Source organism: Stegostoma tigrinum, chromosome 18, assembly GCF_030684315.1.
Source record: "Stegostoma tigrinum isolate sSteTig4 chromosome 18, sSteTig4.hap1, whole genome shotgun sequence".
Taxonomy (NCBI): Eukaryota; Metazoa; Chordata; class Chondrichthyes; order Orectolobiformes; family Stegostomatidae; genus Stegostoma; species Stegostoma tigrinum.
In genome coordinates, this window is record NC_081371.1 from 38,411,527 (window position 1) to 38,427,273 (window position 15,747).

Below are 15,747 nucleotides of genomic sequence, written 5' to 3' on the forward strand. Positions count from 1 at the left end.
ACAGTCACAATCCCAGGTCCACAATGGAGCAAAACGTTGGGATATCTGACATCTGGAGCAGATTTTTTTTGGACATTCATTTTGTCACAGACTGCATTTGCTTTGGAAGAATCTGAAATTATTTATGTGAATCAAACATCTGAAAAGGAAATGCTGTCAGTTTGTCATAAACCTGGACTTCCCTGGGATTTGGCAGTAGATCCATCTACAGAATGCTGCATGTGTTTTCACGTGTTGAGTCTACGGCTGGTTTTCAACACATCAAAGAATACAGTGCCTGAAGACATGCTGGTTTAGCTGTGTTTAGCTTGGTCCTCATTGTGTCATTGCTTTTGTACAGCTAAAGGAGTCCTTTCACCAAATATTGTTTATAGTTCACTCTCTGTAAAACTGTGAATTTATTTTTAATTATATCTGTGGATAGCAAGTTGTTCTATCAGTTAACTGTTAGTCCTGACTGACTGAACAAGGATGTTCTCCCAAAATAAAAATCGAATACTGCAGATGCTGTGGATGCTGGAGATTTGAAATGAAACCAAGTGCTGAAAAATTCATATCTGAGCATCTGTGGAAAGAGAAACAGTGACTGTTTCATGAGTATTATCACTTCTTCAGAACAGTAACACTAACTGTTCTCCAAACAGATTCTACCAGATCTGTGATGTCACGTGCAGTGTCTAGGGTCAGTAACATTCCTTCTGGAAAGGGCAGTTTGTTAACTACTATCTTCAGATCACTGAAACTTGAATGTAATTAGGTTGATGTATTTTATTAAATAAAGTGGCGTGATGCTTTCTGTAATATGCAAATTTTTTTTGGTCTTAGTAGTCCTCGTGGAGACAGCGATACTAGTATGACCTAGTATTCATCTATGTTGTCATAACTAATCTGTTTTCCACCACTTTATCTTGCTGATTGCTCAAATGTGAAACCAGTCATGTTTTGATGTTACTAAGCAAGAATACAGAGCTGGCCATTACAGGTCTTCAGTCAATTTGGGCATGTTATGGTAATCTGAAGGTTTCGCTGACTGGTCACAACAGTATACGGTGTTGTTCACACAGCAGTTTTCTCCAACAAAAGAATTCCTTTCCATAATTCTTTTAGACAGATCCAACATTTTTATTTTACAGATGAGGGACCATACGCCAAATCTACAAACCCGGCAAAATCTTCCGAAGGCACCTTGGCAGTTAGAAGACAAAGTATTCCAGGTTAGTCTAATCTGTGTGTGTTGGCGGTCTGTCCTGCAGCTCAGCCCTGTTTTCAAACATGTTCCTTTGGGAGGATGCTCTTACACATTACCCACAAAAGACGCTACTGTTCTGTAATGAACAGCTATTAAAAGAATCTTAGCTTGTGCTATCTCATGGAATTTGGCAAGTATTCTGATGTCATCAGTGGTAGGATCGCCAGCAATTAACCAGGAATAGTGACTTTTATTGTATCTTTGCTTTTCTTGACTTCTGAGAATTCTACATTTAAATACTCTTTTTTGATGCTATCTGACTGCTGTGCACTTCTCTGTTTTTAATCTTCTATTGATTTTCCTTAAAGCTAGGTTTAGTGAGACAAACAAAAAATCATGAAGCATTGATTTATTCATACATTCTGAGAATAACTTATGAATCCTTATTTTTACTGTTAGTTTTACTACAGATTTCTGCTACAGCCTTACTCCCCCATGCCACTTTATCTTATATTTAGCCTGTTTGTCTCTGTTATTTTCAGAAAGTTGTTTTCCTTAAAAAGAGCAGCTAATAATTGAGATGTTAGCTTGGTTCTCCTGAGCCCTCAATAGGCAAGTACAGTGGTTGTGGTATTATTAGGACATATAATTTACTTGTGTCTCCTTTCATTCTCTGATTGTATCTCATCTTTTATTCTCCTTGGACTCGAATTTCGGGAGGAAAGAAGAAACCTGGACTTTTGACTTCTATGAAACTATCTGGAGATTCCACTTGGAAAGTTAGAGAGAAAACACAGGCAACCATGGACTCTTCCAGAATTGCTGGAAGAAAAATTATTCTTGTTTCTACTACAGTCTGGTAACGCATTAAGACATTATCTTTTAGCAGCTTTACTAAAGCTTGCGCTTACATGATTGGATGAGCAGAAATCAGTGATATTTTTTATCGAACTGCTGTGTACTGGATACTATACAGGTACATGTAATTGGGCCACTTTCAGCAGAAATAGATGCTTGTGGTCGCTGTGATCATGACCAGGCTAAAGCTTCAACTCCGCTTTCTCACTTACTGCCCATATCCGTTGATTCCGTGAGAGACCAAAAATCTGTCAGCACTAAATCATTTCAAGCTGGCATGTCCACAGTGCTCTGCAGGAGAGAATTCCAAAGATTCACAACTCTTTGAGGGCAGATATTTCGCCTCATCTCAGCCCTGAATCATCAGCCTCTTATCCTGAAACTGTGCTCCATTGAATGACACAGCAGGCTCCATGGGCTGTATAGTGTTCCCTTGCACCTATTTCTCATGGCCGTAAACAACATTATTTTTGTTGAAGATACTTTAAATTTTAATCACGTTTCAGTCACCAAAATTTCTGGTATCCCAATAGTAAGGGTCAACAATTAATTGCAGCCATCTGTTCTTTGCACCCTGCTCTGAGATAATCTAAAAGAAATTCTTGTGTCTCTCAGCACTAAATGAGTGGTGGGCCTGTCTTGATGTAACTAAATTGATTGATCTAAATCAGTCCTTACATGCACAACTGATCAGAAAAGAAGTTTAAATCATGAAAAGTTAAACAGTTCTTTCCAGAATTACAGAGGTTAGAAAGGGGGACATGCCTTCAGCTGCCTATGAATTCTGGGAAAGCAATGATACTGCAAGGGAATTCCTTCTCTAAACCTCTCCAACTCTGCCGATGTTCGGAAGCCTCTTAGAGCCTGCTTCTATTTAACCTCTATTTGGTTGTCCATTTGGTGTGTCTTTTATTAGCTTGATGTCACTCTTCTGCTTCATGAGACATTTTGGAATATTTTAAAGGTATTAACTAAAAATGCGCTTCCTTTTTTGAAAAAAGAAAGCGTTGCTTTCAGTTGATCATTTTAATACATAATGAACACTGACATTAATTCTCACGAATTTCTCATGAAAAACTGGAAATTCTGTGACACTGAAGGTGTTTTTTTCAGAAAGATTGCAAGTCAATGGCTCACATTGTACATTGATTAGATTGTGGCATACAAGACAACCCCATTTTTAGTTTTGAAGAACACATTTTTGCACATATCAGCAATGACCCCTTTTTCAGCCATGACCTGCTGTACTTGCAACAGTAATTGACCTCAATATTTCAACTTTAGCTATGAGAAAAGGATCAAGCAGGCAATACTGGCTGTGCTGCAAAGATGCACAGGCATTTAAAACATGCCCACACAGATCAAACCCTGCATGATGAGTGACAAAGATGACAACTACCTGCACCTATGCTGGTGGCTCACTTTTAAACTTGGCGTAAGTAAGTTGGTTGCCATCTTTGGAGATATATTTCAAGATGTCCAAAAATCAATTTGTAGGTCAACATTGACAATATCAGTGACTGTATGAAATAAAATGATGCATTAATGCACAGTGTACCAAATGACTATTTATAGTGTACTGGCTGAATCCAGCTGCTCTATATATATGCACATTCTCTGGTTGTGGGACATGTGTTTATAGAGATATGCCAGCAATCTAAAATTATTAATAGTAAGCCAATAAAAGTAGTCTTTGAAAACAAATCTGACAATAGTAGGACCTTAATTTTGCTCAACCAGGAAAGCAATGGTACTGTCAGAAGCTAACATTTTGATGTTATGTGCTACCTTGCTGTTGAAAAAAACATTTTGCTCTGTAATTGTTTGTTTGGTGCCCAAGGCTGGCAATGGAAGATTACTTGCAGAATGCACATGCTCATAGTTTGTACACTTCATGATTACTGAGCACTAGTTATGCCCTTATACGTTACCTTCGTTTTAAACCAGGAGGAAGATTTAAAAATAATTACACTGGGCTTTCAGTTTTCATGCTTAGTTCCTGCATTGGAAACATTAACGGAGACTTCCTTTTCCTTGATGCTGTCCATAGCAATCTCTCATTCTTTTTGTAACTCTTTTTTTATAATTCCAACAGGTAACTTTTTGTAAAAGTAGGATACTTATATATTGCCATCAACATGCTTCAACTTGAATGTGTGTCTAGATTCGCTATTTACCAAGAATACATAAACATCATGGATGTTACTTCCAGAGTTTGTGAAGCAAATATTTCTAGGCTTCTGTTTTCTGTCTTTCCCATGCAATGCTATTACACTGAGCACTGGCTATCATTTAGCTATGTGCAATTGCTCCACTTCTTTAAGCACCACGTGAAGGCTCAACATCACAGTGACTGTCAAGAAACTACTTCCACATCCAGGGAAATGCTGCCAGGCCTTGGTGAAGCTTAATTTTGCTTCAGTTGCTGCATTATTTGATCCTTTGCAGTTTTTTTTGTTCATTCACGGATGAGGGCATCACTGGCTAGTCAGCATTTATTGCCTATCCCTAATTGCCCAGAGGGCTGTTAAAAGTCAACCGCATCGTTCTAGGGTCTGGAGTCACATGTAGGCCAGACCAGGGAAGGATGGCAGTGAAAAACCGAAAGAGCTGCGGATGCTGTAAATCAGGAACAAAAACAAAGTTTCTGGAAAAGCTCAGCAGGTCTGGCAGCATCTGTGGAGGAGAAAATGGAGTTAACGTTTCGGGTCTGGTGACCCTTCCTCAGAACCATCCACAGTTCTGAGGAAGGGTCACTGGACCCGAAACGTTAACTCTGTTTTCTCCTCCACGGATGCTGCCAGACCTGCTGAGCTTTGCCAGCAACTTTGTTTTCATAAGGATGGCAGTTTCCTGCCCTAAAGGACATGAGTGAACCAGATAGGTTTTTCCAACAATCAACAATTCACAGTCATCATTAGATTCTGAATTCCAGATATTTTATTGAATTCAAATTCCATTATTTGCTGTGGTGGGCTTTGAACCCTGGTCTCCAGAATGTTATCCTGGTCTCTGGGTTATCAGATTACCGATAATACCACTAGGCCATCACCTCCCTTCTAGTTTCATGTGTGTGTCTTATTTAAAGTGTATAATCAGCCACGTGGAAAATAGGAGCAGGTGCAGGTTATTTGGCGCCTCAAGTATGCTCCAAAATTCAACAAAATCGTGGCTGATCCTACACCTCAACATGACGTTTTCCAGGCTTTCTTCCTACTCCTTGATAGCCTTAATATCTAGAAAACTTATTATCTCTGTCATACTCCATGACAAAGTTTCCACAGATCTCTGCAGTAGAATATTTCAAAGATCTGAATGGTGAAATTTCTCCTCATCGTAGTTTGAACTGATTTACTGCTTATCCAACACTGTCCCCTGTGATAGACACTTGAGAGTCCCCAGTTCCATTACCCATTTTTGCAACCACTGTATGAGCTCTGTGAGAATTTTGAGAGCCTCTAATTTTTTTCAAAAGTAATATTAATTTATGAAGTTCAATAGAGATTTTGAGAGAATAACAGTCCTGCCTACTCAATCTCTCCAAGAGGTCAATCCTGCCATCCCAGGGATCAGTCTGATGATCCTTAATTATATTCCCTCTCAGGCAAGTACATCCTTTCTCAGATAAAAAGACCAAAACTGCACAAGCTACTCCAGATTTGGTCTCACCGAAGCATTGTATAATCTTAGAAAACTTCTGTACTCCTGTACTCGGTGAAATTACCTTGCAGTGACGGTCAACAGACCGTCTCTTTCTAATTGCTTGCTGCATCTGATTATTAGCTTTCAGTGACTGATGAACAAATACATCTGGCTCCTTTGAACATCAGCACTTCCCAATCTCCCTCCATTGTATTTCTGTCTTCCTGAGAAGTTGTTATCACAAAGAAGATGTACTTTGTTGCATGATAGCAATCCCGTATAATTTAGTGTCTGTATAACAGTATGAGTCCATCGTATTAGCCTGGAAGGAAGACCTGCACAATCTGTCTTACTCCTTTGAGATTCTAAGCTATTTTTGCAGCTAGCCCTTACAAGACCCCCTCAGTTTTAGCCCTTGAAGACTTTAATTATTATACAACACTAACTACTCTCTTGAGTAAATAGTTTTTCCTCATTTCACCACTGGTTCACTTGCCAGTCACTTTAAATGAGAGTCTCCTGATTCTTGACCCTTCCACCAAAGGGAGAAGTTTTTTCCTACCTTTGCCATCCAGGCCCCTCATAATTTTGAACAGCACAATCGAATCCCCTTTTCACCTTTCCTTTTAAGGAGAACAACTCCAACTCTAACTTCAACCTCCAATGGGGAGGAGATGCCTGGCGGTGTTATCACTGGACTGTTAATCCAGAGACCCAGGTGCTGTACAGGGGACACAAGTCCGAATCCTGCCAAGGCAGATGACAAGATTTGAATTCAATAAAAATCTGGAATTGGAGTCAAATTATAATCATAAATCCAATTATTGGAAAAAACCATCTGGTTCACTAGTGTCCTATAGGGAAGGAAACTGCCATCCTTACCTAAATAATAATGACACAATCAGAAATAGGATTTCTTATGACAGCTTTTACAATCAAATAGCATTTTTTGTACTGGTGACTGTTCTACTGATAATTATTCAAATAGTCATCAATCAATTGCATTATTTATCCCCAAGGGTGCAATATTCATCAAATCTACAGGAAGGATAGAGAGATTTTCATACAAGAGCAGTCACTTTTGTATGAGCTAATGTGACTGATACAACTTTATCATGTTATGACAGCCATCATCATAGATCACAAATACGATAAAGCACAGGGCTGTATATATAAATGCTACATAGCTAGGGGATAGTAGTAATTACCTACACTTGACAATGGTCATAGAACATAGAACATCACAGCACACTACAGGCCCTTCGGCCCTCGATGTTGTGCTGACCAATCTGAAGCCCTTCTAACCTACACTATTCCATGTATGTCCATATGCTCGTCCAATGACGACTTAAATGTACCTAAAGTTGGCAAATCTACTACCGTTGCAGGTAAAGCTTTCCATACCCTTACTACTCTCTGAGTAAAGAAACTACCTCTGACACCTGTCTTATATCTTTCAAGCCTCAATTTAAAGCTATGCCCCCTCGTGCTCGCCGTCACCATCCTAGGAAAAAGGCTCTCCCTATCCATCCTATCTAACCCTCTGATTGTCTTATATGTCTCAATTAAGTCACCTCTCAACCTTCTCTCTAACGAAAACAGCCTCAAGTCCCTCGGCCTTTCCTCGTAAGACCTTCCCTCCATACCAGGCAGCATCCTAGTAAATCTCCTCTGCACCCTTTCCAAAGCTTCCACATCCTTCTTATAATGCGGTGGCCAGAACTGTACGCAATATTCCAAGTGCGGCCGCACCAGAGTTTTGGACAGCTGCAGCATAACCTCATGGCCCCGGAACTCAATCCGTCTATTAATAAATGCTAAAACACTGAATGCCTTCTTAACAGCCCTGTCAACCTGGGTGGCAACTTTCAAGGATCTATGTACATGGGCACCGAGATCTCTCTGCTCTTCTACACTACCAAGAATCTTGCCATTAGCCCAGTACTTTGCATTCCGGTTACTCCTACCAAAGTGCATCACCTCACACTTGTCTGCATTAAACTCCATTTGCCACCTCTCAACCCAGCTCTGCAGCTTATCTATGTCTCTCTGCAACCTACAGCATCCTTCATCACTATCCACAACTCCACCGACCTTAGTGTCGTCTGCAAATTTACTAACCCATCCTTCTACGCCCTCATCCAGGTCATTTATAAAAATGACAAACAGCAGTGGACCCAACACCGACCCTTGCGGTACACCACAAGTAACTCGACTCCAGGATGAACATTTCCCATCAACTACCACCCTCTGTCTTCTTTCAGCAAGCCAATTTCCGATCCAAACTGCTATATCTCCCACAATCCCATTCCTCCGCATTTTGTACAATAGCCTACTGTGGGGAACCTTATCGAACGCCTTGCTGAAATCCATATACACCACATCAACCGATTTACTCTCATCTACCTGTTTGGTCACCTTCTCAAAGAACATAGAACATAGAACATTACAGCACAGTGCAGGCCCTTCGGCCCTCAATGTTGTGCCAACCTGTCATACCGATCTTAAGCCCATCTAACCTACACTATTCCATGTACGTCCATATGTTTGTCCAATGACAACTTAAATGTACCTAAAGTTGGCGAATCTACTACCGTTGCAGGCAAAGCGTTCCAATTCCCTTACTACTCTCTGAGTAAAGAAACTACCTCTGACATCTGTCCTATATCTTTCACCCCTCAATTTAAAGCTATGCCCCCTCGTGCTTGTCGTCACCATCCTAGGAAAAAGGCTCTCCCTATCCACCCTCTCTAACCCTCTGATTATCTTATATGCCTCTCATCTACCTGTTTTGTCACCTTCTCAAAGAACTCAATAAGGTTTGTGAGGCACGACCTTCCCTTCACAAAACCGTGCTGACTATCCCTAATCAATTTATTCTTTTCTAGATGATTATAAATCCTATCCCTTATAACCTTCTCCAACACTTTACCAACAACTGAGTTAAGGCTCGCTGGTCTATAATTACCAGGGTTGTCTCTACTCCCCTTCTTGAACAGGGGAACCACATTTGCTATCTTCCAGTCATCTGGCACTATTCCTGTAGACAATGATGAGTTAAAGATCAATGCCAAAAGCTCGGCAATCTCCTCCCTGGCTCCCCAGAGGATCCTAAGATAAATCCCATCCGGCCCAGGGGACTTATCTATTTTTACCCTCTGTAGGATTTCTAATACCTCTTCCTTGTGAACCTCAATCTCACCTAGTCTAGTAGCCTGTATCTCAGCATTCTCCTCGACAACATTGTCGTTTTCTAGAGTGAATACTGTTGAAAAATATTCATTTAGCGCTTCCCCTATCTCATCTGACTCCACACACAACTTACCACTACTATCCTTGATTGGCCCTAATTTTACTTTTGTCATTCTTTTATTCCTTAAATACCTATAGAAAGCCTTAGGGTTTACCCTGATCCTATCTGCCAACAACTTCTCATGTCTCCTCCTGGCTCTTCTGAGCTCTCTCTTTAGTTCTTTCCTGGCTACCTCATAGCCCTCAAGCGCCCTAACTGAGCCTTCACATCTCATCCTAACATAAACGTTCTTCTTCCTCTTGACCAGAGATTCCACTTGCTTCGTAAACCACGGCTTCCGCGCTCTACAGCTTTCTCCCTGCCTGACAGGTACATACTTATCTAGGACACACAGGAGCTTTTAGAACATAGAACATAGAACATAGAACAGTACAGCACAGAACAGGCCCTTCAGCCCACAATGTTGTGCTGACCATTGATCCTCATGTATGCACCCTCAAATTTCTGTGACCATATACATGTCCAGCAGTCTCTTAAATGACCCCAATGACCTTGCTTCCACAACTGCTGCTGGCAACACATTCCATGCTCTCACAACTCTTTTCCTTGAATAAGCTCCACATTTCTAATGTGCCCATCCCCTGCAGTTTCCTTCCCCATCCTATGCTCCCTAAATCTTGCCTAATCTCATCGTAATTGCCTTTCCCCCAGCTATAACTCTTGCCCAGTGGTATACACCTGTCCCTTTCCATCACTAAAGTAAACATAACAGAATTGTGATCGCTATCACCAAAGTGCTCACCTACTTCCAAATCTAACACCTGGCTGGGCTCATTACCCAGTACCAAATCTAATGTGGCTTCCCCCCTTGTTGGCCTGTCTACATACTGTGTCAGGAAGCCCTCCTGCACACACTGGACAAAAACTGACCCATCTATCGTACTCAAACTATAGTGTTCCCAGTCAATATTTGGAAAGTTGAAGTCCCCCATGACAACTACCCTGTCTCTCTCACTCCTATCGAGAATCATCTTTGCTATCCTTTCCTCTACATATCTGGGACTATTCGGAGGCCTATAGAAAACTCCCAACAGGGTGACCTCTCTTTTCCTGTTTCTAACCTCATCATTAGACTGAAAAGGAAAAAGTCACCTGGTTCACTCTTGTTCTTTGGGAATGTCTTTACCTGGTCTGGCTGGCATGTGACTCCAAACCCACAGCAATGTGGTTGGCTCTTAACTGCCCTCTGTGCAATTTTGGATAAGCAATAAATGCTGGCCTAGCCATTGACACCCTCCCCGACATCCCGTGAATGAATAATTAATATGAACACTACTTCAATCTGTGTTTGTAACTGATATTCCTCATCCCCAACATCATTCATAAAATCTTCCCTGCACCCTCTGTAATGCTTTCATATCATTTCTAAAGTGCAGTGCCCAGAATTTAGCACAATGCTGTGGTTGTAGGCCAACTGCTGTTTTATAAATGGTCACCATAGTTCCCTTGCTTTTGCACCCCGTAACTCTACAAAAGCGTGGATTGCAATTTCCTCCTTTTAAAGTGGTGTAGGTAATTACTACTGTCCCCTAGCTATGTAGCATTTGTATATACAGCCCTGTGCTTTATCCTATTTAAATGATGATAGTTGTCATAACATGATAAAGTTATATCCGTCACATTAGCTCATATAAAAGTGACTGCTCTTGTCTGAAAATCTCTCTATCCTGACTGTTGATTTGATGAATATTGTACCCCTGGGACTAAATAAGGGAATTGATTGATGATTTGAATAATTATCAGTAGAACAGTCACCAGTACAAAGAATGCTATTTGATTGTAAAAGCTGCCATAAAAAAATCCTATTTCTGATTGTGTCATTTACTTTGTACTGACATTCTTGGCAGTTAAGTAATGTTATGCACTGATGTGGTATTTTTGATTTAAAATCATTTCAGGAATGTTATTACATGAAGATGGAAATCGATTACTTGGGTATGGTGGCCTAACGGTTATGGTTAGATTAACAATGTAAGATAGCAAATTCTAACTTGTAGCCCGACAAAACCCAGACAAGAATGGTGACTGATAACTGCCTAGTTAAGAGTAAGAGGAAGTAATAAAAATATCCCCATTCATGGTGCAGTCAATCAAGTGGATGTAAGTGGTGAGGCTGAAGTATTTGCACACATCTTATGCGAAACACCCCAGTTGCATAATCCTCATGGTCTTGATTGTAAATGCAGCTGTCTAAGTTGGTTCACTTCACCTGAAATTTAGTAGTGATTGACTGCACCAGTCAAAGCCAGGACAATTGAATCTGACTGCAGACAAGAACATGAGTAAAGTCGACTTATTCCAGTACAGTTTCCATCTGGCAATACAGGACATTGTACTGCTCTCTCCTATCCATAAAACACAAGATGACTCTAACCTGGCCAATGCCAGTCCTGCCAATCATCAGTAAATTATGGAAGGATTCGTTGCCTGATGAATGATAAAATTATATTGCACGGAAACAGACCCTTCAGTTAAACTCGTCCAGGTTTCCCAAAGTTAACTAGCCCCAAACTTAATTTGCCTGCATTTGGCCCATATCCCTCTAAACCTTTCCTATTCATGCACCTGTTCAAGTGCCTTTTAAATGTTGTCATTGTATCATAAATGTTAACTTTTAATTGGCCAACCTAACCTCCTCAATGCTCAGTAAAAACTAAAAGAACTGCGTATGCAGTAAATCAAGAATGAAAACAGAAGTTGATGGAAAAGTTCAACAGGTCTGGCAGCATCTGTGAAGAAAAGAAAAAATCAGAGTTGACATTTCAGAGCCAGTGAGGAAGGGTCAACCGAAATGTTAACTCTGATTTGTTTTCTTCACAGGTGGTGCCAGACCTGCTGAGCTTTTTCAGCAACTTCTGTTTCTGTTCCTCAGTGGTCAGTTCAGCTTCTAGTAGAGTCTTTCAGTTCTTGCTACCCTCTCTCTGTTTTTATCTAAAATTAGAACTGAGCTGAATGCCAGAGGTGCAGTTGCAAAATGACACCTTTCAACTTAGGATGGCACTAATGATTCTGGCATTTGTATTTGATGTAGTCAAATAACAAATACGGGCATTCAGAGAAAAAAAAAATCCCATCCCTACCTTCCCAAAAAGAACTGTATCTTAAAAATTGTCAGATTTTTCAGCCATGAGCCAAAACACATTCTGCCTCTTGTCAGATTATTTACTGGGTCCTACAAATGTGATCTGTTATTCAGTAGATACCTATGGCAGCCAAACACAATCTTGTCCATTCTTGGCCATCCAGTTTAAGGTACCAAAACCTCAAATACATCGCATTCTGGGTAATTCCTCTGAGCTGTTCCCAGTGCATGAGTATTAATTCCCTGGAAATGTAGAACAAACACTGTGTTAGTGGCAGACCAATGCATCTGAAATCTTGGTAGCTCGAAGGAAGTTGCCTGCCATAGTTTATGCATCTTTCATTAATACGAACGCAGTTATGAAACGCTTCACCACCAACAAATGCTCCATAGCGTACACTCCATAACAAGCCCCAAAGTATGATTCTAATGTCATACCATTGTGAAGATTTGTGTTTTTGATTTTCACATTATATTGTGGTGTCCTGTTTTATCAGTACTGACATTTCCAGGAGAATATTGCAGATATTGTTGTTATTTATTGACATTTCTTATTGACAGACCAAAGATCTCTTCAGGCCAGGACATTTGTCATGAGCTCAGTAATTGTAAGATTTCTGTTTGCTGCCCATGTGGAATGGGTTACTTTAACTGTACGTAATGTGAGGATGCTTTTATCTGTGTTGTACATGGATGTCTTACTGTTGACTATTTTTGAGAGATAAGCAAAGGAGAAAAAAGGGAGAAAGCATCAACCATGTTGATTTCCATGAGAAGCAGCACTGTCAACATTGGACAAATCTTGAATAATAAATTGTTTGTAAACCTGTGGCATTGCCTGTCATCAATAAACATGGATAAAAGCAACACACCACACCCAAAACATGTCAGAAGATGGCCCAAGAATGTGTTTTATTTGGAGTTTGCTCTCCTGTTTTTTCTGGTGTGGTTGCTGCTCTACAGCTTTCGTCGGAGTGAGTTTACCTCCTAGGACCAGTGACTGATACAGGACAGAAGCAGCATGTGGTGCTTTTCATAACATGAGACAGCTCTGATTTGAAAATTCTACTTTTGCAAGTAATTTTATAGTTCCCCCTTTTAAAGGAGTAGCACTAAATTCCACCTTTCATCCATTTGCCCCTGCTTGAAAAGCAACCGTCTAATTTATTTTCTGCTTGTTCTAAGATTCATGGCCTCACTCTCTCAGAAACCAATTTCCCATCCTTTTCAAAATGCTTCATAATTTTGGTGTTCTCTCTTTTGATGATAATCTTATCAGGTTTGCTGGAATGAAAATCCTACCTTTTCAAGTCTGTCCACCAAACAGCAATGCATTTATCAATGTCACGTCTGAGTGAGTCGTCTTCATATTCCTTCCATTACTTTTGCTGTATACCATACCCTCAATTGTGGCTAATATTGAAGTTTATTTTGATATTCAACTTTATCACCATTCTGTACAACAAGGTAGAAAAGCAAGGAATCAGTTTTTAATGTTCTTCTGCTTGTGGCAACTTTTTAACAGCCTTTGTACCTGTTATCATCATCTTTTGCTACCACATATGACAATTCTGTAACACAGATTCTTTGTTGCAATGAACTCGGATAAACGCTATAACCAGTTTTTATTTCACTTTTTGATCGACCTTCTCCCCAGTAAGGAAAGCAAATTAAATTTTGAATGAATTCAGCATGAATTTGAGACTGAAGCATGAGAATGGCAGAGAGTTTCATTGTCTAGTTGTAGAATGTGTTCACTTTATGACTTTATGTGTGTAGTAACTTATTTCGCAGAACTCCGGCGAATTTGCAGAAGCAAGTGAAGGGGAAAAAAAAGGGCGGTGCTGCTGCAAGGAGAAATAAATAATGCAATTCAAAAAAGTAGATAGAAATTGAGAGAAACAAGTTGTAACTGTGGGAGATTTTCCACTCTGTTTTCAATGTAGGTTTGGCTGGAATTTGTTTTAGATCTACAGACTTTGTTTATAGCATAGACACTAATATTCCATTTCAATCCAAGTGCGAACAGTTTACAAACTTGTTTAGTTTTAAATGTTTCGTCTCCTCTACATTTTTTTTAGCCTTCCCAGATCATAGGACTGCTCTCTCATTCGAGAGAGATGACTGGCAGTGGTTTAATTTGAGTGTCACTACACCTCAGGTGAGGGGAGAGATTGTGAATGAGAATCCTTCATGGTAACTTCAGCTAGTGTGGGAATTGAATCAACACTGGTGTCATTCTACTTCACAAATCAGTCAACCAGCCAAAAGAGCTCAATCTGATAGCTCTAAAAAGAAAGGATTGCAACACTATAGCACTTTTCCCGACCATCGATTATCTTAAAATGCCTTGCGGTCAAGTGAGGTACTTTTGAAATCTAGGCACGTGCTGTAGTGTGTGAGATGTAGCAATCCATTTGTCCACAATAAAACCTAAAAATAGCAGTATTGGCCTGGTTACGTTTTTTGTAAATATTTAACAATTGAAGGATAAATATTTGCGGGATCATGGGGCTAATACCTTTACTCTTCACATTTGAGCTATTTGATCATTTATATCCATCTAATTAGGCAGAGAGGACTTCTATGTAATATGTCATCTTGACTGCTCTTCCAGAGTGCAGCACTCCCATAGTATTGCACTGAAGCATCAGCTTTGTATCTTGTACACAAGTCCCTGATTTGGCTTTGAATCTGGAACCTTGTGATTCAAGAGGTGAGTATAACCAAGTGAGCCATGGTTTACACTGCAGAATCAAATGCACTATACAATTGATATACATATCAGTAGTACATTTACTTCATTACTTTAAACTCCTGCTGGGCCTTGGGCAAAAATTCTTATGGAACCAAACTTTTAACGTCAATGGAAGGATCATTAGGTTCTTATCTACCTTTTGGAATAGAATGATTTTTTAGGATATTCCTATTAAGCAAATTTTAATGTATGTGCATTATTGGTAGTTTCTTTTAATGTAAATTTTGAATCTACTTCAAAAATTCAATTATTTATTACTAGACAATGACATTGTTGTTTTGATGATCATCATAGGATATTCATATAGAATGTCTTAGTCTCTTATTGTAAAGCAGGTTAAACCGTGAACAGTCCAAGCTGCACGGACTTGGAATAAGCCGGTCTGGTGCTTGCTCTGAGCTGGTTTAATGATATACCACAGCGGTTCGGTTTAATTGTGAAAAATAACCAGGATTCCCGTTTCCGAGTAACCTCTTCAGGACGTGCAAGTCAGATTCGGGTTCGGATAAGATTGGGTTTCTGTCTTCCCCATTGCTGATTGGCACCTACCATCTAATTATTTTAATCAACCTGTTCTCACGCGCCTTAATGAAATTGTATTGTCTATCCCCGGCACCTATTATCTATACTTACGTATGCGAAATGATCACTCGAGTAAATGATCCATAGACCCGTTCCCCAGTGAATGGTCACCATTTTTGTAACTTGTTCTATTCGTCATTTAGAAATATAACAACATAGAATATAATTGTTTCAGAGATAGTAGGAACTGCAGATGCTGGAGAATCTGAGATAACAAGATGTAGAGCTGGATGAGCACAGCAGGCCAAGCAGCATCAGAGGAGCAGGAAGGCTGGCGTTTCAGGAAGGGCCTCGGCCTGAAACATCAGCCTTCCTGCTCCTCT

At 40.0% G+C, this 15,747-nt stretch overlaps 1 protein-coding gene across 8 annotated transcripts in view; it reads left to right on the plus strand.

Annotated features, from left to right (window-relative positions):
• Positions 1–15,747, plus strand: part of grip1 (glutamate receptor interacting protein 1) — a 384,971-nt gene that overhangs the window by 258,176 nt on the left and 111,048 nt on the right. For all 8 annotated transcript variants that reach the window (XM_048549316.2, XM_048549318.2, XM_048549314.2 and 5 more), the window contains one exon: positions 1,134–1,214. In XM_048549316.2, the coding sequence (XP_048405273.1) occupies positions 1,134–1,214 (81 nt within the window). The remainder of the gene's footprint in view (positions 1–1,133; positions 1,215–15,747) is intronic.